Source organism: Stegodyphus dumicola, chromosome 8 (genome assembly GCF_044657685.1).
Source record: "Stegodyphus dumicola isolate Sdum_Otavi_A_Nest chromosome 8, ASM4465768v1".
NCBI lineage: Eukaryota > Metazoa > Arthropoda > Arachnida > Araneae > Eresidae > Stegodyphus > Stegodyphus dumicola.
In genome coordinates, this window is record NC_140775.1 from 135,469,464 (window position 1) to 135,496,543 (window position 27,080).

At 33.5% G+C, this 27,080-nt stretch overlaps 1 protein-coding gene across 2 annotated transcripts in view; it reads left to right on the top strand.

Annotated features, from left to right (window-relative positions):
* LOC118199055 (inactive tyrosine-protein kinase 7-like) overlaps nucleotides 1-27,080 on the top strand; it is a 164,884-nt gene that overhangs the window by 28,458 nt on the left and 109,346 nt on the right. For both annotated transcript variants that reach the window (XM_035370845.2, XM_035370846.2), the window contains exon 2: nucleotides 15,836-16,150. In XM_035370845.2, the coding sequence (XP_035226736.1) occupies nucleotides 15,836-16,150 (315 nt within the window). The remainder of the gene's footprint in view (nucleotides 1-15,835; nucleotides 16,151-27,080) is intronic.

Consider the following 27,080-nt stretch of genomic DNA (forward strand, 5'->3'; position numbering starts at 1 on the left):
CAAGAATCACGTTTATTCTTTTGTGAAATAATATAATTTTTTGTGATACTGCTGTTGAATTGAATTTTATGCTTTAAGTACGAAGAATATGATATTTAATAAATAAAGATAATGCAGAAAACGTTAAAAAACACCCTTTAGGCGTAATATAAAATCTGAAAGCTTACTGGATTTTTTTTCCCTTTCTTTTGTGAGATTCAGCCTTAAACTCTCTCTTCTGTAAGTAACTATTTTCATTATCTTCGAATTGCTTTGCTCGAATTATGTCTTCTTTGGGATTAATTTGTCGAAACTAGCATGCAGTTAAGTAAAAATGTGTACAGTAAAACTCCTATAAGGCCACTAACGATTCCAGGTGATTGTAGTTTGTACACAATAGCGATGTGTATTTATGTTCTCAGAAATATTGGCGACATTCAGAAATTGTCAACTCAATCAGGTGATCGCAGCGAGAGGGCTCAGTGTATATTTATTAGTTACCCTGGCTTTAAGTTACAAAACTGAGAGTTACAGCATTTAAAAATATGCGATTTTTTTGGGGGGGGAGGGGAGTACAGAAGAATCGGTTATAATGTAAGCCGCAGCAGAAGTATCAGTAAAACGTGAAGCTATACGAGTGTTTACTTAAGCTGGTACCAGATTTTAGATAAGAACTCCAAAGGCTAGGTACGAGAAAGGTAGAAGTGAGTGGGGCACCAAAAACTTTGCAGTACGCTAACCATCTTTAAAAATCATCCCCCCACCGCGGAACCATTAATACATTCATGTGTTTGAATGGAAGAGGTGACGGACTGTTGCTGGGTGTCAGACTGCTTTACTCGCGTCCTGCTATCCCTTTGAGAATTGGAGGAGACTTTATTTTTTTTATTTTTTATTTTTAACTTGTGAACAGTGCATTACTATTATTCACGTTACTCTCGATGTGCATTCACATTTGAACTCCATCCATATTTCTGTATTGTATATTCTCATTCAGTATCCAGTAACTATTGTTATTCCATTTCCTCACCAGTACAGTAACTTTTGTTATGTGTATACATTTGAACGGGAGGACATAATGTTATTTTCAATAGTGTTATTACTATTTAAGGTCTGTATACTTCACTTATCCAGTTGACCTCTTTAAAACTCGGGAGTTCCACATTTCTGATATCACAATCGAGTCTTTGGCGCATGGTATGTGTTCCGTAGTACATGTTCATCTGAGCAATTTTCTGTTTTATTAAATCGTACAGCTGTACGATCAGTTGTTTCAGTGGATATACACATTATTTTTGTTACTTTTGCATAAAGCCCTTTTTGCTCTACATGTTGCTTATTTAAATTTCCATTTTTCTTGTTTTCTAGAGCATATGTGCATTGTTGTTGGTCATAGTATGCGTAAATCTGCTCGTGGTTGTCTTTTAACAAATTTTGAGCGTCATACTTCTTTGCGTTAAATATTGCGTTAGAAGTGAGTGTAGTGGTCTTATTGTGCTCTTTTTGAAGGAATTCGTGTATGCGCCACCTCTTGTCGCTTCCTCCCATTCTTGTTGCCAAAACTTTTGTGTGTGCATATTTAGAATCTTCTTCAGGTGTGTCTTGGGAAACGCACATCAAAGAATTCTCCTATTTGCTATTGTGCTGCCTCTTTTGCAAATACATCTGTAGCATCGATACCCGAATTGCCACTGTGGCCTTTTATCTGAAGATAATAATTTTTGTATTTTGCATTCTTTTTTATACTGATTAATTTCGAACGCAATTTTAGAGTTGTTGACTGCGAAGTGATAGTATTGCCGCCTAGCTGTCTGATTTAATTAGATGTTGGGGATTCTCTGGTCATTCGGTATAGTGCTGCTTTTGTTGCCGAAAGTCCTGTTTGGTAGACGCTGTTATTGTTTTTCAGGTATTCTTGGCATTTTATACAATTTTTGAGATTCTTTGCGTATGGATGTAGACCGTTTCCATGTATATTGGTGCCGTCCATGAATACTCTGTTTTCGTTGTTGATGGACTCGGCTGTTCCTTGTTGAAATTTTATCCTTGTACGCGAGACAGCGGAAGGTGTGTTGTAGGATTGGGGGGGGGGCGGCATTCATATTCGTCAATTTTATAAAGATGGTAATTAAAAGAAATATTCTGTTTTAACTGCATGACTGTTGTATATCTTAGTCTAACTGCTTCTAAATATAGAGGGGTTGTTCCGGCTACTATGTTGAAGTTGTATGGAATCCACGTATTATGCATAAAGTAAACTGTCTTTGAACTGAGGTTAGAATTCTCTTTTTGCTTTCAGTCATAGGTATAGTCTAGAATCTTCCCTAATTTAATTACTGCTGGTATTTTGAAACTTAAAGTCGATAAATAATTCATTTGTTCACTAGGCGGTATGATAAGTTGCAGCTTAGAATGTGAATAAAATCAAACAAATGAATATTTTACTTTTGATGCTCCGTTTTTGGACAAAATTAGGATTTTTCTTGTATTTTATGGTTATTTTTTTCGTAGCTTTTTAAAATTGTTTCATATTTACTAGTATACACTGTATTAATCACTGTAAAAAATTTAAACATGTGTGATTAATATATTTCGTGTTTTAAAAGTTTATTGTTTGTGTTTTCATATTTTAAAAGCAATATCTATTTCCCTAAGCAACCGAAGAAGCTGTATTAAGATGTCATCTGCTTTGTTTTTTACGCATAGCTGTCAACTTTCAAATCATATTAAGCTAAAATTTGAAATAATGAATTAAATAATTTAACGTTAAGCTGTAATGGTAAGCTAATTTTATTCTTATATATATATATGGGGCACACTATACTATTTACAAACACTTTGCACTATTGATGTCGTATAACGTAGATCCATTATAATGAGCAAATGTAGCGGATTAAATACTTATTTTTATTTCAATTGTCACGATTCGCTAGTTCAGATACATTTTACATACTGTTGCGTTAGGAAGAGCGTCATCAAGCAGCATCTTAGTGAGAACAGAGATAGAAGCACAGTGCGCAGTTATCCAAGTTATCCAGGATGGAAGCTTACCAGGAGAAAGATTTCAGTTCTCCAAATTTTGAGTTCAAATTCCAAATTAGCACGTCAGAGGTTTGGTTTATGTTCTGCAGTTAGTTACGTCATCAGCGTTTTTAAGTCGTACGTATGGATTGATCTCGAAATGATTATGATGCGGAGGAGGACATATAAAAATCTAAAGAAGAAACTTGTAGAGACATTAGGTTATTCTGAAGAAGGAGAGAAGAAAAATGAGCAATCCCCTCGCCAGGAATCGAACCACGGACCTCTCGAATACGCGCCGAGCGTGCTGACCACTACATTACGAAGGCATGCTAAGAAGGCGGGAGAAATACCTTATATTCTCCCTGTAGAAACTGTATTGCACCAGATGGCGCTGTGTGCGCTTGAATTCCTTGGACTAGTGCAGAACCTTGATGATTGAGAGAGATGTAACACGAACGCGAAACACTAACTAAAGTTTATATGTGCTTCCATTTATTGCAAATGTATTTATTCTGTCGTCAAATAAAATTTAGGGAAAACGACAAAGGCGAGAATGCGTCTGACAGGTAAGCGAAATTTCTGTATAATTTATTATTGAGTTTTAGCGACAAAGAATGTATATTCGTATTTATACTCTCGACCCAATCGCAAAATCCTGGGGGGTGGAAAATCATCATCCACCAACCTTTTATTTTGGGCGCCAGTGTAGAGTTATTAGGTTATTCTGAAGAAGGAGAGATGAAAAATGAGCAATGCCGGGAATCGAACCACGGACCTTTCGAATACGCGCGGAGCGTGCTGACCACTACTCTACGAGGGCATGCTAAGAAAGCTGGAGAAATACCTTATAAACTTAAAGAACTGTTTCTAATTAAGTTAGTAATTTATTAGAGGTTTATTTTCTTATTTTATATCTGCATTTCATTAACTGTAAATTTTGATTTTTCCGCCTACATCTTCCCAGCTTTTCTCTGCCACCAGCTTTTCGCAAACGCCTCCTCGCCTCTGTACAGATAGATTGTAAGTCCAAAATATGCTTCTATAATAAATGGAATAAAACAGGATTCTATTTCTGTCCCTTCATTAATCCTGTGATCCACTCCAATCCAGAAGGCAAAAGTTGTTTTTCTGTTTTAATTCTTATGCAACTGTGAAATTTGGCTGAATCGTGAGCTTACTTTGCAAGTGATTTTTGACAACTGCTGATATTTCTCTCGCGCTAAGGAGGAATTTTTATAATTGCAGTCTGTTTAAGCTGTTTGAAGTTATTTACTGTGCTATTTGTAATTAATTTTTATAATAAATAGTTTCTACCTGATTAATAGTGATCATTCAGAGAGATATCATCGCAACAGTATATATGAGTTAAATATGATGTGCACATAATCTTGCAGTAAAAATTAGCAGGATATTATTAAATAATTTAAAGCAAATTAAATACAAATTGTTTGACCATTAAATAGTAGTTTAAATCTTCATAAAATGTTCTGCAAATCTCTATAACACTTTAGAGAGAAAAATTAGTCTGAAAATTGGAATTTGATATAGTTGATGTATGTTGCATAATTAATTTTATTAACAGACAACAACATCGTTGTCCGAGTGCCCCTCCCCCCCATCAAAATTTTCTGTACAACTTTTCCTTTAACACTTGCTTATCAGCATTTCTTCTGTATTTACATTTCAAAGAGAAGATATGAATTCAAACAGAGTAAAAACTAAGAGATTAGCTGGATTAGAGTAAAAGCTAAGATTTACCAGAAGATGCGGAGAAAAAGACTTGCCAGTCCCGCGTTTTTGCAGAAAGAGCTGACAGCTATGATTCAGCTATAGACATATGTGATTTTCTCTTCTACTTTGTTTGCTGAAGTATAATTTAAAATTTATATGCACTGTTTAACTTATTTGCAATCATTGCGTGTAAAATAACCATTAATGTAGCTATTACTAAAGTTCGTTGTTGTTACCGCGCATAAAAATCAGAGTTATTGAATTCAAAGAAGCGAACATGACAGTTTCCTTTCTCTTTCTATCCATAACTCTATTAAGAATAATTTTACCCCTATCAACAAATTACATCAAATGCAACATCCGCGAATCTATTATGTATGATCCACCTGCCACGAAGCGAAAGAGTTCAACAAAGGCAAGGTTTTTTGCATTCTTATCCGAAAAAGAAAACAGTACTTAAGAATAAATTTTCCTTTTTCGCTGAGCGCAGCTGCTATTCTAAGCATAAAATTATGGAATTCTATTCTCCCTTACGCTGGCCTCAGGGTTAAGATGGTTAAAAGGAAATACAGACGAGAGATTGAGATTCGGTCAATGCTTGAGAGACTAGATTTTTCTTTCTGAAGGTCTCGGACGGACCACGCCCACTCTCGTTAATCATCGCCAATGAGTGATGACGGGCAGGTGACGTCACAACAGGTGGTAATACTATGTGGACTACAGCCGCCATTTTGTAGCCTAAACTGCTGGTATTTATAGTTTTATTTATGTTATTTTTCCTTTTTTTTATTGTACTTTAATATCTCTGCAAGCCGTAATTTTTTTTTTCTTTTCTCTCTTACTTGGATGGCTAAGAAAGGAAAAGTAAAGAAGAAAAGTTTTGAAGTACCGCAAGATTTAACCAACGATAAATAGCGGAATTCCATTGGCTAGGAATATAGATAATCATTGCTTTTGAACAATGGTGGCCGTAATTTGTGTGGATAAATGAGTGGTGCAGTCACTTGATTGCTCGTATGTACATGGCTAGTTGACGGTTATGATAGGTTTCAAAAATATTTCCTCTGTCGAGTGTTGCCGTATGGATTCAAAAATTTATCTTCCCCGTCGAGAAAATAAACAAACATAATTATTCGTACTTCGTGAATATTATTTCCTGGAAAATTATAATGCATTTTAAAAAGAGTGAAGCGGGGAAGAAGAGCTATCTTATTGATATTTTTAAACTTTACCATTTAAGTATTGTTTTTGATATTTTGATTATAAATGCAATAAATTATGTATGTGTGTTTTTTGTCTTTAATAATATAATTAAATATAGATTTTGAAAACAACCAGTAACTCGATAAGTAAGCATTTTATTTAATCATTATTAAATTTTAAATAATATTTTAGTCCTTCCGGCCAGGAATTCATGTGGAATGTGTTGTTTTCTTGACGTGTGAATTAAATATCGCGGTGAACACACACGTAACGTTTCCTTTCTTATTCGTTAACGGTAATCCTTGATTTCGAATTTTCTAAATGTGTAAAGCGATTGTAATTAAAGTCCTACTTTCAAAAGGCTGTAAAAAGCGGACTGCTGGTCAGAATGACCTGAATATACGCGAAGTAATAAGAATTTGTCTGGCAAAAGAAGAAATAGGTTTAAAAAAATACGTTTTTTTAATTTGCCTCTAGGCCAAAAATCGTATAAAAAGAGAAATCGGTGATTCGGTTTTAATTGTTCGTAGAACTGCTTATTAAATACTAAATATGCTGTCAGTTTCCTGTCACAGGTTGACATCACAAAACAGCATGTTCCACGGCAGATCGGAGTGGATGCTGCTGCTGATGTGAATGTGCTGCGTAATGCGTGTTTTCAGTTCAGCAAAGTTTGCAATCACATCACTGTAAACAACATTTTTCATGTAACCCCGAAGGCAGAACTCAGAAGGTTATATGATCGAGGTAGCTAGGCTGTTAGAAAATTATGTGTGGTAATTCTGCTGTATCTGAAATGGATATTCATAAACTGCTTCACTAGTCTTGAAATGTGCGAAAGAGCACCATCTTTCATGAACTTCCGCTACCCATATATGCACGCTGTTGAAGTGCTGTAATGATCTGGATGCACGTGAGATTCATTTGCGATTGACGGTGTAAGTAACACAATTGGTGCAATGGAAATAGGTTATCCATTGCCCATATTCTGCAATTTCGAGTATTGGCAGAACCATGGAAGTGGAAAAGGGCTTCATTTGTCCACAAAATGTTTCATGGCTATGCATTGTTCGTTTCCATCTAAACAAGAAATTGTTGGGCGAAAGTTTGAGGTATTGCTAAGTCAGCAGAAAGCAACACTTGAACGTCCGTAATTTTGAATGGATAGCATTGCAAGATTTTGGTAAAATTTCATGAACCGTGCTGATAGGCATCCCTAAAGATCGGGTAATTCTTACACTGCATATTCACACAACATTGCTCGTTTCTTATTGCAATGCTATAGCCACATCTTCCACTGACGCTATTGCTTTCCTCTCTTCAAATCCCGCATCAAATGAACCGGTCTTTTCGAGTTTATGGATCATCTTCAGACCCTCGACAGACATCAGACCGCAGCTGTATCCTATTTCCGTTAATGTCCCAAACTTCTTGAGGGCAGTTGACAACATTCTTGTAGAAAAGTCACCGTTCTTGTAGAAAAGCTTCGCAAGGAGAGCCTGGTTCGTCACTGTGAGAGGCATGGCGAGCTTCTCTTACTGAGCGTTTTTACTGGTATATTTGGAAATAATGCCGAAGGCCATTGGTGTGTTAACAGTGAAGCGCAAGACTCGAACTTCCGTAGGCGTGGAGTGGAGAGCTGAACTCTGAGTGAATATACATATTCACTGAAAGAAACTAAAAAACAAGTTCCTGAAGTGAAGGAAACAAAGTATTATCCTCATAAACAAAATAAATAAAGTAAGGCTCTGGGAAAAAAAAATAAGGAGTCAATACAAAGAGAACTACCGCTCGACATTATAATGTACCATTCTTGGTTTCTTGACAGTACAGACATTTGTAGGATCATAATTAGCAGATGTAGGGGATTTCAGGATAGATGGAAGTGGATGTGTTGTTAAAGAAGTGATGAGGATACATTAAATTATTCCCAAAAATATCCAAAAGACATTCTGTACATGTTCTAGAAGTATTGCACAAATTAAACAAGTAGAAAACAAATTTATTACCCTGTTAATATGTTAAGATTTTGTTTGGGCTTATGTACAGAAAACCATTCCAAGAGATTGTTTTTTGAAAGCTTGGTAGGCATTTAAAAAATGGGTTCATCCCATGTTGAGGAAGATTCTCATCAAATATACCTGGAATTGTTGGAGGTGCTAAGGCAACAAGAATCAGCGTAATATTCCTAAATTTGCAGAACTCGTTTCGGAAATGACTTCAATTATTTGCAGTTCTGCAAATGAAGAAGATTTTACATTTTAACATTCGAAAGTAGTCCGGCAAATTTAGGAATATTACTCTAATTTTTGTTGCCTTAGCACCTCTAATAATTGTTATTTAGGGTGTTATTTTAACCCATACTTGGAATATTTAAGGCTGATTTCTTTCAGTAGATTATAAAAATATTCTAAATTGGAATATGCTCAGAACATTTTGCAAATTCATTTCTGAAAAAAGCCTTTTGTTCTTCTCTACTTTTTAATATTTTATAGGGGTGAATCATTTGTAACAATAAAGTAATCTGTAATAATTATATGTAAAACCAAAAACAAAACATTGCTCCAGTGAAATGTAAATGTTTAAATATGTTGGATAATTAAGGAAAAGTTCATTCACCGCATTTAAGTGAAGTCTTTACAGCAACTGTCAACCTGTAATAATATTAGAATGCAAGAGTTGTTTCGTTTGATTGACAAAATTAGTTTATTTTAATTTCGAGAAAGTAAAATGTAGCAAAAATTTGAGCAACGCGAAAGGTTTTTAAATGCGTATAAATTAAATATTGTTGTCTCAAAATTTAAGTTTTTAATAGTGTAATAGATTCATTTGAACATTTAATTAACTACATCAAATTCTGTATCAAAAAAGTCTAGTAATTTATACTTGTATTTATTTCAAAGGGAAAACTAAAAAAGCAAGTTATTTTATTTTTTTAGTTGTGTTCAAAAAGAAGTTCTGTTACTCTGCAGTGAGTTAAAGAGCGTTGTTGAGCTAATTTTAATTGGAAAGAAGGAAAAAAATATCATTTGTGCTTTCCCGTTTGATGCTTAATTGTCACCACTAACGCTTCTCACTTTTAATGAAACTGATTTCTAATTAACTAACTGAGTGAGAAAGATATACAGTTATTTTCCTACCTATTTTATTCTTTAAAAAAAAAATTCATTTAAATAAAATTGTTTCGAACTTTTTTTAATGATTTTTAACATTAATCGTTTAACCAAATCTGAAAACTTACCCGAATAAAATGTGTTCTCCTGCATTTATGCACTAATTTAAAATACAGTAATGTGCTATAACTTGAATATTGTTTGAAAACTAGTAACATGAAATGAGTTGGCTCTTGTCTGCGATTCAGCATATATATCTTTGCGGTATCTAAAGTGCAATCACTCACTCTGAATTTTACCTTGGAAATAAGTCAAACATCTCATGGTGGCAAAACTGATGATATAGGAGGATGAGAGACCATGCGTGTTTCGTTTCCACCCAAAACTTGTTTTGTCACCAAAACTTGGTACTTTCTTGTGATGGATCAGCGGGTTCTTATCTTTGCTCAAGTGAGTGTTATTTGACAAAGGTCTAATGTTAACAACTTAAAGTATCGTAATACAACATAATTGCTGCCTGACTTGAAGGAACAAACTCAATGAAATCAACCTTCTCAGCACTTCTTCATCCTCTGAGGACAACAGGCTTGCTATAATGCTTACGTTGTTATTGCTTGTCCTCAGGAGGAGGAAATTTATTACGGCCAAATCCCGGTAGGGCTGGGCAGGCCCTTTATTTTGTGATCTGTTATCTTAGAACCGTGACTGAGAATTAAACTCCCTATTACGAACTTAAACATGGATTTCATAGAGGACATTGCGACCAGACTGGAGAAGATGCTAGACTATCCTCCCTGATGGACGAAAGCCTTGACACCATATCTCGTATCAGGGCTGTTGCTAGACATACTTCAGTAAAATGACTTTCAAGGAGCATTCCAATCAGGGTTCAAGCGCTTCAGAATTGGTGCAGAAATTCAGAAGAAGTGAAACGAATGGAGACTAGATTTCATTCTATTAACTTTCAAAATGTTAATTATCCCTGCCCAACTTCATTTTCATTAAGTTGATAAAGTTGTGTTAAAATGTAAACTGCAAACAGATGTTTGTCGCCTTTGGACTTTTGAGAGAGATTTTTTTTTAAATTTCTGGGAATTTTAAGGTAAGTAAAATAGTCTATGTACCTGAATAGAAATATTAATCATATAAGTCGATGCATCTGTTAAATAGCGGAATGAATAAAAAATTGTTGAAAATTGAACGTCTCCTCTTCCGAAATTTTGTGAAAAATATGCCCAACATGAGAAAAGAACATTCTGAGTGAATAATTGAATTTGCCAATTAAAAATGCTTAGTTGACTGAAATTTAGTGCCGTGTTTTAATTGCCGTTACTCTTTCTCTTCCAATCCTTTCCATCTTATCGTGCCTTTAAGCCCGTAATTATCGCTGCCTAATTCATAAAAGAAGAGAAGACTTAATTGAGCTCTTTATCCTGCTGAACTCAATTGCAAAAGCTCGCTTCCATGCACATTGGATGTTTCGGCCCCAGAGACAGGTTGGATATCGAATGAATTTCGGAACCGTAGGATAAAGTAACAATTTTTTCCCCTGCATCCTCTTTTTTTCTCCCCTTCGTTCTCTTCTATTGCAAGTTTAGTAGTGGTGTCGAATTAGAGATTCGAATACGTTAGTTTCGTCCGCAAATTAAATTCCCTGAAGGCTATAAGCATCTACGAAATTCCCGAAGTTACCGCCACTTTCATTTAATTCGTCTACGATTCCCTCCCCATTCAACTTCGCTTTAAATTTACGTTCAAACGTTTCTAAAGTGGTGTATTTTTTAATCTTTTGCTTTTTCTGTCTTAACGAGTGCAAGACGTTAAATAGCAAAACTATTTTTTTAAGTGGAGGATTGCTGTAAAAAACTGTTTTTGGTTTGATGCCCTGTTTTATTGTGATTGAGATGTGCAGTTTTTCTTGACCGCTAGGGATGCTTCATTGAACCACGCAATTATTTTATTTTCGTTTGTTTTCGAATGTTTTTATTAGAATGAAGACTCTGAAATTTTAGAATACTGCAATTTCAGCGTTTTCCAGGATGTGTTACTACAGAACAAAGTGCGTAACGAAACAGTGTTATGCGCGATCATTTTAATACATAGAAGACCGTATGACCACGATTCAAATATATTGTTGCGCACGTTCGGGTTCGTAATAAATTGAATGCACAAGTCCGATGAAAAGTGAATAAAATTTTACTGCGTACAAAGTGGACGGTAGTTATAAAAAGGTTGACTACCCCTGATTTAGATGGTAAGTGACGAGAAACTCCAAACCAGGTTGATTCCTTTGAGTTGCGTAAAAGATTTCATTTTTATGAGTTTAATAATATAATACTACAAAGAAAAGAATTTGTGTGTGGGGGAGAGGAGGGAAAAGTGAATTTTTCAAGATATGCCTCGTCATTTCTTTTGCGACGGTTACGTCTATTCTCTGTATTCAGGTTAGATTTGTCTTCAATTATAGTACTGCGAATTTTCATATATAAGCAGCTATCATACAGTTTGATAGCCGGAAAATGCTCATTTGTTAAAGGGAATCAAATCAATGTGTAATTCAAATCATTCAGTTGATTATCCATAATTGAAATCTTTTAATAGTGTGATTAGCAAAAAACGATAAACTAATAATAAAATAGTATAAATTTACTATCCATAATTGAAATCTTTTGATAGTGCGATTAGCAATTAAAGCGATAAACGTATTATAATAAAATAGCATAAATTTACAACGTTTTGAATATTCGATTATAATCGCGTAGAATGAATCATGGTAAATCTAATACTTTTAAGAGATTAAATATATAAATAAATGAAATAAAAATTGCCGCGTTATATCGAAGGGGCATTAACCGGAGTAGCAGTGAAGGAGGCTTTAGCACAACAACGAACTGAACCCTGCAACTCTTTTGTTTTATAGATGGATGGTATACTCACTAGATTCTTCAAAAGGATGATAATTTCTTTGAATCCCACATGCCTATCAATTTTTTACTTAAACTCAGCTTTTTACATAAGCCGAGTTTAAGTAGGGAATAGCTAATAGTCGTTTTCTTTTACGTGTTGTTAGATTTTCATAATTTTTCATCGGGTGTTGCTTAGGCAGCCTCTTTGCAGAGCTGAGAACTTCGCAAAAGACAAATACATATCGCATATATATAGTGATGTGATCTTTCAGTCGTTTGTCTGACATTTAAAATTTTTTGTTAATCTTTGCCTTGCAAGCACTTGATTTGTTTAGAGTAAAAATTCATTCGTTCACTAGTATTTTATTTCAGTAAAGTGTAAGTTAACAGTTTCATTTAACTTACAGGATCATAATATTTATCTTCCGTAACTTCTACTCGAGGTCATTTATAGTGCTTGCTGAGATCTGTATTTAGGGGGCCTAGGCTGTGAGGATAATTACGTAGGCATCCAGTTGCTAACCTAATATCAATCCTTGGGATATCAAGAGTTTGGCATATCATCTTTTAGCAAAAAGTAAAGGCTGTCGTCCTTTGACAAAGAATGATGGCCAGCAAACTTTTCAACTGATTTTGTAGCCCATGTAAAAAGATTTAAATCAAATTTATCTCCTCTGGAAACAAAAACAAAAAGAAGTATTGAAGATTTCCGTGCAATTGCTAAGCAGCTGACATAGGAACAACCGCCTATCTCTTTGTGTACTGTATTGCATCTGGTTTACCAAGAACAGGTACAAGTTTTAATTAATTCCTAAAGCGATAAGTTTCGTAATAATATTCTTAGATGCTGTTTCTAATTGTGAAGAGAAATAGGAAGAGGATATTTTTTTTTTTTTTTTTTTTTTTTTTTTGTACAGCGTACTATTCTTATAGAAATTATTTAAAATTCCTGTTTCTTGTATGTATGTGTTTCTCATGTTTACGATTGCCAAGAGCTAGAATCGATAGAAGTTAGTTCCGTTATTCAATTTAGATTATGTAAATAATGATTCAGTTGTATATACTGGTTTATGTTATATATATTGAAAACAAAAGATGCCAAATGTAAACATGGATATTCTTCAAATAGCTTTCCTTTTCTAGTGCTCATCGTCAAGTCGATTGATGTTATATATGTTGAAAGGAAAAGATGCAAAATGTAAATATGGATATTGTACAAATAGGCTTCCCTTCCCTTGTTTCGTTTTCGTTCCGGAAAAAAAAAAAAAAAAAAAAAAGTGGAAAAATGTGGGGGAGAAGGAGAAGGAATGGTGCCATAAATTGTTCATTGTGTGATAAAGTATTTACCTGTGCTCACATTTTTCAGGTGGCTGTCTGTTATCGTCAAGATAATATCAGATGTCATATTTTCTCTAGACACGTTCTCGGAAAGTCTCCTTGTTGTAACTTTTGACATTCGCCGATGTTGCTTCCGCCAGATCATGGGCTGTAATTCACTGATAACTAAATGGAGTAATTTATCAACTTAATTTTGTATTTTCTAAAGACATTTCGTAAGTCTCTTATCCTGGAATTTGTTAAACATTAGGAAGACGATAGATCGAGTGAAATTTTGAGCATTTCTTGTATATATTTTTAAATACAATAGTAGAACTGCAGTTGTAAGGATTCCTGTTGTTTGGCACTCGAATTATCTGGATTCTTATTATTCGGAACTTCATTTATTCGAATCAGTTGTTCATTTTAAGTTAGGTATTATGGAGCTTTCTTATATGTTTTTAATTTTTTCGTTGACTTAAATTATATAAAAATATAATAGATGCATAGCATATTTTAAAGAAGAAATATTAAATTAATTTAGATGATTGCGCAAAAAAAGTTGATTATGCTTCGCTATACCTGCTGTTCAGATTTTTCAACTCGCTGTCCTAGGGGGGAAAACTTGCTTTCGAAATGGGTTGACCCCAGTGTGAACGGCCCTTAGTTGAAAAATCTATAGCGGAGCTAGTCGACACATGGAACTGACTCCTTTAGTTCAGATGAACTTAAGTGTGAATGGCCCTTTAGAGTTACTTCGCGTCATCTGGTTGTGAAAACTAACTGTGGAACACACAGAGATCTGTTTTGTTCAAAGCTTCTTCGTACATTTGATTTTACATAGCCTCGTGAGATGAAACCAATGGATTTTATATCTGGTTACCTAAAGAGAGAAACTATTACCAATGGATGATTGTTCTTTCATTCACATAGCGGAAGCCCATCAGCAGGTGAGTGGTAAGACCACTGGATGCTGGTAGTTCTACTCAAGCTCAAATGCTATCGAATGGCCGTCAGATGTCTCTCACGCTTTTAGCTGGTAATCGCAGAAACAAATGCTAAGACTCATATTTGTTCGCAACGGGTCAGTTGTGTTCATATTGCTTTTACACCCTATGTAACTAGGTTACAAATCTGAAGTCAGTTAGCAGATTAATACCCCAGACAGACTCTAGGAACTTTAATTTGGCACATTTTGTATTGGTTACCAATAGGGAATTACTTGCCGTATCAAATTCATTGCTTTCTGTTCTAAATATATAATTGTAGCCGTTTGCATGCCTCAGAATTCTAAAGTGCAAATCACACTACGTGTCACAAGTTCATTTTTGGAGGGTTTGGTTTGGTTTATTTAATTATGGCAAAGCACACTAAGGCTATCTGCTTAAGGGGGATGCCTTCGTGGAAGACTTTCTAAGGGAAACTGGCTCGTATACACGTTACACATGGGGAAAACCACGAAAACGCCCATGCAGCCAGCCCGTTGGCGGGATTCGAACCTCGGACGAACTGCCAGTGTTCAGCGACTTTACCGCTCCTCCGCTTGTAGGCCTCATTTTTGGAGGGTAGTTTTAGTAAATGTTCATAAATAGTGGAAAAAATTATAATTATTTATGTGTATTAAGATGTTGTAGTTTCTGTTTTTTAATGAAAGCTATTTATTCGACTGACGTCAAGTATTTCAGCGAATGGATTTTACTTGAAATATAAACGCTGTTATTCATGGGATAGTCGATAGCTCGATGTGACTCCTCTAAATCCAATATAAGGAATATTTCTGAAAAATTTATGAAACGTGGCGTATCCAATAAATTTTACAGAATTCTTTGCCATTCTTTGCCTTACGGATATTTATCAGGTTCGTAAAAAATATACAATGCTTATAGAGAAAGCTGTCTGTATAAGATGACTGTAGTAAGCTTATATAAGCTATATAAGAGTGCTGAACTTAAAAAATGCTGGAGTCTGAATTTGGGTATAAGTAAAGTAGCATTTCGTAGATTAAGGGGAGGACGATCCAAAGTATAATACGTCGGGCTTTGAAAGTATGAAGTTCAAAGTTGAATATATATATATATATATAATTTATTTACTGAATAATATTGATTAATTGATTATATTATCTCCTAAGTTTAATTATAGTAGGATTATTATAAAAATCAATTAATCAATATTATTTAGTAAATAAGTTATTATTAACTTACTTTGCATCAATTGCGCAAGTAGTAATAACTTGTTTTCGCACTAAATGAATTTAAGATTAGATATATAAATGAAAAAGCGAAAAGTCTGATCTCATCATATTTTAATATAAATTTACCAATGCTAAGTCAGGAGGAGAGAAAAAAGGTTTGATATTTTATATTACCTGCATGTTATCAATTTTTGGTGTTCAAAAGTTTTGTATAAAGGTGGTTGAATGAAGTTAGGATACAGTCATCTTTTTTGTATATTGAGAATAAATAGAACGCCAAACAGAGACACTTAGCTACTATGAATGTGATACTAAGCCTTAGTACTTTTAATGATTAACTTTTGATATGATTTTAATTAATTTTTTAGGATATATATTTTTCCTGGTTGTGGCTTATGGTCAAGATAGTTACTACTTTCAGCCACATCCTCAAGACCAGGACGTCCGCAAGGGTCAAAGTGTCACCCTAGAGTGTGGCGTATCCAACAGCCGACATGTAGTATTTTACTGGACGTTAAACGGCGATCCTGTCGCTAATACATCCCGGAGATACCAAGATGGAAGCAACTTACACATCACAAGAGTCGATCCTTCCAAAGACCTTGGTGAATTTAAATGCATAGCTACCAACGTTACCACAGGCATATCCTTGGCTAGTCAAGGAGCGCAACTGAATATTCTCTGTAAGTAGTCATTTTCTTTTTTGGAGCAATGAAAAAGCCTGTAATTTAAAATGCGATAGATGCTGCTTAAAATAATCATCATTTAGCAGAATGGTATTAGAATTATTATGTCATTTCTAAACGCATACAAATATATGAAAAAATGGTTATTACAGATCGTTAATAGCTGTTACGTTTGTTATTCATTTACTTGGTCCTACCGCTCACAGAATTTCTCAAATTACTTAGAACTTAGAAGTTAGGGGACTTAGAAATTAGGGGAGGAACTTACATTGGGGGAAATATTGTCGTGGAAACGTCATCGATAAAAATGGGTGTTTAAGGGGGGAGAAAGGATCTTGAGAAAGTTTAATTATATAGATTTCTTTCGAGAGAAACATTCTAGGATTTAACATGTTCCGTTTATGACAAGGATACCTATTTTATTTTATTATAGCACAAAACTTTTATGACAAGGATACCTATTTTATTTTATTATAGCACAAAACTTGAAATGTTTTTTTCCTCGAGAGTTAATGTGCATTTATTTGTTAAAATGTTATATACTAGTAACCCAGTTAGATTTCTTCATGCTACTTTGTCGTCGTAGATATTTTATTACAGTGATAATAATAGGCAAGTTAACGTAACTTACATTTCGGTAATTTTAGTGGCTAAAAATCCGAGAGCAGAGAGATTGTTTTCAATGATAGTAGTTTAAAATGCTACAAGACGTATGTTTAAGCAGATTTCTATTTGTAAACTGTTCCGTATCATTGTATTTCCATCATGTAGACTAGCGGTTCTCAACCTTTTAACTAACGCGTACCATCTAAACAAAAATTGAAAACCTTTAGTACCACCACTACAAAGTACTACTACCACCACCATTCTTTAACAAAGCTCAGATCGCATAAATTTACGAGTGTTAGAGAAAAAATTAAATCAGGATGTTGGGCTCGTACTTTGCTTCTTTGCGTACTACCGGTTGAGAACCCCTGATATAGACAGAATATCCAAAAGCGCAGTTCGAAGTTATTTCCCCCACAGACACCACCACCACCACCACCACCAAGAAACAGTATTTAGATATAAGGTAAAGTGAATTTGATCTATCGACAGTCAAGGCGGTCGATGCTGTTAAATACTTGCATAGTAAAGGTAAATCAAACAATTTTGATTAGTACAGCTAATCAAAAACTCAACTAATATTTTTAATACTCCATCTTAAAACCCTTATATACTGTGAGGTTATTGTGTATGCCACTGATCTGAATAGGTGAAGTGATATTATAAGAACTTTAAGTCGATTAATGGAGAAAATGATTAAATAGTCGCCATTCTTTCTGAAGGCGCTATAATATGCCGCCAAGCTTATAAACGCGCTCCCCGTTTTTTAATATTTTTTAATACAACTTTAAATTGTAATTAAACGCATTTAAAAATATTAGTAAATTTGTATGTGCAAAATTTATGTAAGTATTATGCGCAATTCCTACTGTTCGAGGATTCGTCTTGAAGAGCATTTGTTGTAGGAAATAAGACCTACTTTTTAATACTGTGTCTAGAATGTTGTGAATAGTCTTCTCTAAAGAGGCTTATTTCTCTACTTATCTGATCAGTTACAGTATGCAGCTAATGGTCAAGTAGATAAGACCTGTGAATATTGGTAGTTTAACTCGGATCAGATCCTAGCTAACTGGCTGGATGCTTGGGCGTTTTGGTAATTTTCCGTTGTGTAATGTAAATAAGGCTAGTCTTCCATAAAGCTTTCAGTTTATTTGTAATAGAGTAAAATCTGGAGATGGTTCATGAGAGGACTTTCCAAAAGTTGATTTTCATGTTTGCATAGTCTTCTATTCTGTACTTAGGCATCCACAGAGAATCTTCGTATTTAATATTCAACATCCCTTTTATAAGTAATCCTTTTTGCGTGAGCATATGTAATATTTTAAATGCAAAACTTTTTTTTTAATTTTAAGTTTATAAAGTGTGTAATGTTTTATTTATTTTAGCTTTACGAAGTGTAATAAGTAACGTCTCCCGAAATGGAGAAAAAAAAAAATTATTATTAAAAATGAAAAGAAATTTCATACTTCGTAATCGTGTGTGCAGGTTTTTATTTTCATAAATAATTTCATTTTTATAGTACATTAGTTAACACCAGAAATAATTAACGTACCATTCTGAAATTATTGTTTAAAGTTCCAGGTATTTTTAATGTTGTGATTTAAAATACTGCTTCTTTTAACTTAACCTGAAAATGTAAAGTCTTTTTCCTTTGAAATCTTGTTATTTAATTTCACAGAAGATAATAAGATAAGTTGCACGGTTTAAATTTTCAGATTCAACTTTTGTGATTTTTCTCTTCTTTTCTCTCTCCCCTCCTTACAGTAGCGTCTTTTTTTCTCTCTTTAGAGGTTTAAGATTTTTTTCGGGAGAAAAATGGGTACCGTTCCCCCCCCCCCTTTACGATGTTTTTTTTAGATCAAAGAACATACGTCAGTAATTAGTTTAATTGAATTGTTCTTATTCGCCTCTTGTTTTTCAGACGCTGGAAAAAATATCTTTCTTGGATTCAAACCGACCCAACTCAAAAAAAATATACAAGTCTCGATAAAAACTTTTAAAAATTCCGCAAAATTAAAATTTTTCTTTATTGAAGAATAAGAGCTAACTATGTTTATATGCAAGATTAAAAAAAAAAAAAAAAAAAGTCGATAACTCGAAATTATTTCTGAAATTAGCAAGCCTCGGTAATTCTTCATTTTAATTGATGTATCTCCCCTTTCTGTTCTAAATTGTTTATAATAATTTTTAGACTGCGTCTTTCCATTTCATTGCTTGCTTATAAAATCGTCTTGCTTTGCGGATGGCTGTCATACAGTCGCACCACAAAATTGAACCAAGTCTTTAAATATCGCGCATACATATGTGTGTGCCATGCACTTATACATACCGCGCATTTTTTAGATGTTTTACATGTACTTACAGAAATATTTTAACTAAAATTTTTGTCTTCAAAATGTTCCATTTGATATTCCGTATTCTTCACTATTTTTCTACACCGTAATTTTCGAGACCTTTTTTAGTATCGAAGGAAGTATTTTATTCCAGTCCTCTTGAATAGCTTTAGCGCAAAAATCTGTGGATGGTATATCAGGAGATTTCGTAGGGATATGAGTGAAGATACACGTTTATTGTTTTATTTTTCTAGGAAATTTACAGTGGATTTTGATTTGTGGCTGCTTGCTTTGTCTTGATGCAGCTGCACTGATTGAAGGCACTCTTGAGTTAAGAGGAGGTATTTCATATTTGAGAAGTGGGTATAAAATTGCAGTAGAACAGTTTTCTGCACTCTCTTTAATTTTTATTTGTCTTTATATCGAAAACCAGCAACAGTTATAAATCGCTTCGAAAACTTTCTTTACATTCTTTAAACCTCATGTTCTAAGATTTTTTTTCTTCTCTTTGCTGGGCCTACCAGCGGCCGAGCGGTAAAGTCGCTGAACACTGGTAGTTCGGTCCGAGGTTCGAATCCCGCGAACGGGCTGGCTGCATGGCTGTTCTCGTGGTTTTCCTCATGTGTAACGTGTATACGAGCCAGTTTTCCCTAGAAAGTCCTCCACGAAGGTCATCCCTTAGGCAGATAGATTGCCATAATTAAATACACCACCGCTTCTCTTTGATAATAAATGGATCTATTTTTATTGCGGTTATTTAAACAACCAAGATTCATCTTGGGGATCATTGTGATAACACTTTTCTATTTTTGTCCGAATAATTGTGTCTTGTAAAGAATTCTGAAGCACGTTTTACTTCCGGCGATATGTCGTGGAGTACGACTATGTACATTACGTTTTTTCGCCCTTTCAGTATTTAATCAGCATTAATCATTTTGTTTACATTTGACACTTTGGATATTTTAATGATTATGCAACTGTCCTTTAGCTTCGCAAATTTTCTTGTAACACGGAAATTCTTATCTTTGCAACATTAGAAAAATTCCATTTCCAAACTTTGACGTTTTTGTCCTTTTTTATTGAAATTATTATCTGTCTTTGCTTTCGATTTTCAAATATTTTTCATGCCAATAAATAAATAAACAAATAAAATTTTGATTTCTGCCAATTTGTTTTAACGAGTACTGGTGACTCTCGATACAGAGGTATAATCTCTAAATACACTTATGAAGGAAATTAAAATTTATATCTTATTGTTATTTTTTTGTCACATGAATAAGCAGTTGTAAAACTATATATAGTTAATGATGTTGATAAAACTGTATATATTTAAAAAGTGAATTCTACTAAATTGCTGTTAACAATAGCTTCAGGGTTTTTTTGATTCAATTGACAGAGCTTTGGGAATTGCTGCTGCCTGTTTATTACATGAGCGCAATAAACCTCGTTACGAAATTTACTCCTCGGGAAGAAAACGGAGATTAGCAAAATTATGAATCGTTGAAAGAAGTCTACTGAAATGAAAAATTTTTATACACGGCCTGATCAAAATATACATATAGGGTACGCTTTACATTAACAAAATTGTGGAAGGACTAAAAATAATAAATGCCTTTGAAAAATTAATTCCTATGTTTTTAGCAGAGGTTCTAACCTCTAAATACACTCTGTTCGAATCACTTCTCAAATGGTTGCCATCAAATGATATCTTAATGTGTTATTTTAAAAAAATTAAATAATGAAGAATCTGTATTCTATGCATACTTCTCATACTGTGGACAAATGACAGCCACTTGAGCCGCCATGTTTTGAATACACGTAATCCTCCATCCGAATATGTACACCTCAAAGCTCGAATTTTGAATTTCGAATTTTTTTTATATATATTTCATATTTGTACAAATGTAAGTAATTTTTCCTTATTCAACTCAGCGATTAGAAATGAAGAAAAGTGGCAACACAAGTTAGCAGTAAAACATTTTTATCTCGAGCATGCCAGACTATATCTTTCGGCGAAATTTATGGTATTTCTCTCATAGTTTTAATCAATAAACCCGGCTATTTGAAAGCAATGCGTTGCCTTTGCGAGAAATAAAATACTTTTATTTTCCCTTGCTCAGTGTATTGCCATTTAGTAAAGCGTAAGATATTTAACTTTCAGATTTAATCTGGAAGGTTACTGAAACTGTGCAATTTAAAAAGCAATATAAACACAGTTCTTTAGGTTTATGAGAGCGTAAAAGATAGGGAATGCTATTCAATATAATTTGGTGGACGGTTTAAAAATTTTCCTATATTCGAAATTTGGCATTTCATAATTTCTTTACATACGTAAATTGCCATCTCTTTTATTATTGTTCGAAAAAAAATTTTCGTTTTCTTTCTTATAACTAACATTGAAAATTCGTGAATCTTCGGTGTTCCCCCTTCCCCCCAAAAAATCTTTCCAGTCGTTATCTAAAAAACCTGTTGAACATTTTAACTCAAGATTAGTGTTATTGATGTCAAATTTCGTAAAAAAGAACGTGGTTATTACAATTTCGGAGGACATGAATCATTAATATCACCTGATTGTAAGCCCAGTTCCTGATTCTTGATTTTCTGGTCACAATTCCATATTTCACGTTCCATATTCATTTTTTTAAGGATTGAAAACTCTCAAAAGTAATTATTCCTCATCTGTACTTGCTTTGCTTTAAAACATTTCTGGAAAAAGTGAAGAATTTTAACTGTTCTTCATATATTTTATCAACTTATGTTCAAAAATGAACCTCAAGATTCAAGAATTTTAATTAGATACTTATTTCATTAAATTTCGCGTGTATTTTCTTAATAAAAAAAGTGTAATTTTAAAAAATGTGTTCTTAAATTTGCTTTCCATTAAAAGCATATTTCATATTTTCCTTTAATTAAATATTCTTTGTGAAAAGCAAAAATTTTTTGAAGTATTATTTTATGAAAGTTTACAGAGATTGGAAAACCTTCAATAAGAATGCTGCATGGAGTTTGCATTGAAGAATTCGTCACGTTTTCAGCAATAACTGCTCTCCGTAGGATTTCCGATTACTGCAGATCTGATAATTCGAGTAGTTAATAAAAATAATTTGCATTAACTAACTGATCTGAGTTTCTTGTAACATTGTGAAAACACGTTAATTTTGAAGTGAACAAATAAATTTTGATAATTCTTTTAAAATATAATCTAAAATTAGGTATTTGAATGCTTGATTCATTTGTTTTGTTCTTTAAATACAGGTTTCAGGTTTTCTCATAATTAAAAACTTAAAATATTAATTAAAAATCTCCCCATACTTATTATTAATTACTCATTTGAGAAAATTAAGAATTTGAGAGTAGAAGTGATTGGGAATTCTTATAATGCATTTTTCAATTATGCCATCTGCTGCACTTTAGAACTCTTACATGCCCGGAAATCGTCTAAATTGTTCTACTGTGGTATGGTAGCGCTTACGCGCGCCTGAGCCCGAAATGTTAGGGAATTCCGAGCATAGATCTAAAAATGAAAGCAAGATGACAGATTTAAATGTTTAAACTCATCTTCGGCGGTGAAGGGTTAAAAAAACACATAAATGTTCTTCTCGCGATGACAGCTATGTAAGTAGCTTAATGAGAGACTCTTTAGCGGCAAATTTGGAAATGCGCCAGCGTTAGAAAGCGATGAAAGTTTTATTTCGCCATAAATTTTAGGATAATAAAACCGCAAAAGAAACATCTCTTTCATCAAAGTGAGGGGGGAGAAAAATAAATGATGTCTATCGTCTTTAACCCTACTTTTAATGAGATGTGTTAATAAAAAAATTTTGGAGGATAATATGTCTCAATTTACATTGGTTTGGTGTTAATAAAATGTAGCTTATTTTTATTTTTTTTTTCTCTTTGTTTTTCTCAAAAGTGTCTAGAGTTGTATTATTATTTCTATAACATATGGTTGTCATTGGCTAGTTGAAACTGAATAGGTGGATTTATTTGTTTCTCGCCAGAGAAAGCTAAATGTAGTCCAGCTGCCTCTGCTTAAATGTAGTCCTCGCTTGCTGTTGTGATATAACTGGTAGCCCGTTCGTCGTGTAGCGCTGGAAGATCTGTGGTTCGAATACCGGCGAAGACATTGCTGACACTTCTTGTTTTCTGCTCCGAAAGTCTGGAACTAAAATGATTAGTCGCTACCTGAATTTTGGTGGATGGGGACTATAAAGGAATTATTACATTTTCCCAATGCGTGCTTTCGTTTGTAAAGGTTGCACGTTCTTCTAGCAGTAGAAGATTCGTGGTTCGTATCTGGAAGAGGACACAAATGATTTTTAGCATTTCTTCCTTCGAGAAAAGGGGAACTTCATGTTCACACAGTTTAAACCATTGTATTTAACTATTGTTTGAAGCCGGGTCATAAAATCGGTGAGACTATGCTAAAATGTTTTGAGGCTACTCATGTATTTGAATAATGTAAATAAAGTTTAATTGGCTGAATGGATATGAATTATATTTGATAGGTATTTATGAAATAATTATACGAGATCTGACAAATAAAAAACAAGAATTTGCTTACAGGACAGTTTTATTAGTGATTAACTAAAAATCACTTCTGGACTTCTTCACGAAATCTCCTGCTGTTCAATACACTTACAACAGCGTTTCTCACGATGCAGGAAAGAGGAGTGAAAATTACGCAATTTTCAAAATTGTCATCGTTTTCCTTTTAATATCTTCAGGATTATTGAATCGATGTATTTTTGTTGTAGGATTCAACTTTGTGGAAAGAACTAAGTCGCACGGTATAAAATCTGGTTTTTAGGGTGGATGAGATATTTAGTTAGCAATTCAGTGAATATTCAGTTAGCAAGAAAGCTGTTAGAATTTGAGCGTTATCGTGATGAAAATCCAACCTCTCGAGGTCAAATCTGATTCTATTCACTTAAGTTAGCAGCTAAAATGTTCCAAAACTTAGCAATAAGACGGTTGTATTAATCATCTCAATCGGTGTAACGACCTCTTCATTAACCAAACTGCAAATATATAAAAAAAATTCTCTATTAATATTATTTTAAATTCAAAATACAGCATAATTAAAAGGCAAGGAACATACTTTCATATCAGGTTTCAAGGTTTATTCAGTTCCATTACGCATTTACCATACTGAACGTTGCCAGAGACAAAAACAATAACATGCATCATGAAGCATTTATGCCCTGTATAGGTAATTTCACCATACAAGACAGGCAATTTATTAAAAATTTCATACGGTTTTTCGTCTGATTTAACGAAAAATCAATAAAAGTTCACTACTAAAATTTTGCATCAACCATTTAAATGACAAGGTTTCGAATGGTACCCTTTTTTTTATTAATATCTAACTCCGCACCCTTTGTCGCACGACTTGGCGGGAATGTTACTGTAAATGGATTCGCAGCAATATTACTGATTCCGGTGTTTCAAATGAATTCTCATTATTTAATTGTCTTGTATATTTTTCTTCCCCAAATTCAGGAAACGTTCGTCCTGATTTGATTATGTTATTAAATAATACACAGGGTGGTCCAAAATTATTGACCGCATTTTACATTTGACTTGCGTATGCAAATATACCTCATGTGAAAGTTATTTAATGTTTAAAATTTAATTGTGTAAAATTGTTTTAAATTGTCTTTCCAAGAAAACAATAAACATGTACTCACCACATTTTTCTTTTCAAACATGAAATGCGCTCAATAATTTTGAACCGCCCTTATATATATATATATATATATATATATAATAGCACAAGTAAAAGCCGGAGCAGTATCGATGCGTGCTTAGATCCATATTGAAGGAGAATTTTGATTGCGTCGTATGCTAATAATGTTATCTTGGTAATATCTAAAGAACTTGGCAGTCGAGGCAGTTTTAATTCCATTTTTATTTTCAATTGATATTTGTGGCCACAATCAACTGGCACAATCAACTGTGCCTTTCCACAGAAGGTTTGCATTTTTGCTATTTTGAGATAGAAAGCAAGCCAGCGAAATTACGTCTTAGCACAGTAGAGAGCAAAGCTGAAGTCCGTAATTATGCAAGATGGAAGCACGCGAAGAAAAAGTTTTGGTTTGCAATTTGGTGATTGGTCAAGAGGCATCTGCATCAACGCTTATGTAAGATCGCATGATTAATTAGAATGACGCAATTTATACTTAAGTGGTGTTTTTAGGACAGACAGATGAAGTTCCCAAATGAAATAGAAAATAAAAGAGGTTATAGTGAAATAAATTTAGAAGTTTCCTTTCATATTTTTTATCTTACATATATATTGTGCCATTTAGAACAACAAATGCGTATTTGTTCATTTGAACTAACTGATGTAAAGCTGTAATGCTGTTGTACTAACTGATGTAAATGTTATGAATATTTTTTAAATAAATAAATTTGTGTTTAATGTGTGGTAATTTTTCATTGGTAAAATAATGTATATTTTCGTTAATTACTAAAAATGGCTTTTAAGTCGCTGGTTTGAGCTTCTAAGCTGTAGTTTATTTAACTCGGAAAGCAAATTCAGAGTTTTTTTTATCTACAAGACTGCATTACTAAAATGGAAAGATTCCATACAAAAAGAATGATTTTACGTAAAGAAATAAAAGTGTTGAGCTGAAAACTGACCAGAGTACAATTAAGGAAAAAAATAAAAAACGTGATAGATCAATACTGAATAATGAGTTTAATCATCCGATTACGATCTCACTAAGAACGAAAGGGATAGACTAGAAGAGAAACACGCTAATGTGACAATCAAAATCGTAAAAATGGCCGAAGAATCATTAAGAGCATCGGCTACGAAGAGATTTGATAAAATCAGCTGGATAATTACTTTTTAATTTGTAATTAATTACTGTGCTCCGTATCAGAGAAATTGCTATTGCAGCATTTGCCTTAATGTTTAGAATAATATTACTAGCAATATTTGCGTTAGTCCTAACAGTATGAAATATAAGCAATATATAATTATGCTGTTCACTGCTGTACAAATGGAAGGCTGATTTAAATTTTCTACTGATAAGGAAAAATATTCTCATGGTGATGTAATTATCTTAAACGATGGAAACTCGAAAAAGGGAAGCATGCATTTTTTTACGCTTACGTAAGCTTCAGAAGAAAAAGCTAAAAAAACGTTTTATTAAATGTATATTACTTCAAGCGTGTTTATTATTTTTGGGCTTTTTCCTGCTTCGTTGTAATGAAGACAGGAAGAAAAAATAATATTTTAATATTTAAATAAAAAAAAAAGTGACATTTAAATCCTAGGCAGTCGTCAGAAATGAAATGAACCGAACAGAAAAAACCTGAAATGGAAAAGCTTTAATAAGTTCTTCTTTGCGTAAAATTAGCTCTGATGTTAAACACAATATAATGCCGAACTGAGAATTAAAGTAAAAAAGAACACCGAAGAAGTGGAAGTGTATATAGTGAATAATTGTAAATTTTTACCAACGTCAAAATTATATTTTTCAAGGTTTAGGTTCTTCGTATTAGAATTCATAGATGAAAATGTATTGTAGGATTGTTTTGAAGTTTTTATTTAATTTTATGTGAATAAAATAAGAAAAATATTGAGCTGTTAACTACATCATTTTGCATGAGAATTCACATTATTTTCTTAATATGTATGGTATAAAGTGGTCTGGAAGTGGCTGTCGGGCAGTTCAACATTTTATCATAATATAGTAAGATACAGATCACTGGCCTATGTGTGAAAAGACCACAATCCAAATAAAATAATTTATTAATCCTCAAAAAGGCTGGGAATAGAATTTATAAGTTGTAAAACAAATTGAAGAATTTAATTACTTGAAACAATGCGAGAATTTACACGGAAAGAAATTATGCATTCGTGCCGTCGTAATCGCTTCATACAGCAATCTGCTATTTCAGTTATCTGCTGTTTAAAACAGCTAAAATTAGTTTGAAAATTAAAGAAATTAACATTTCTTAATTTACAAAACTCG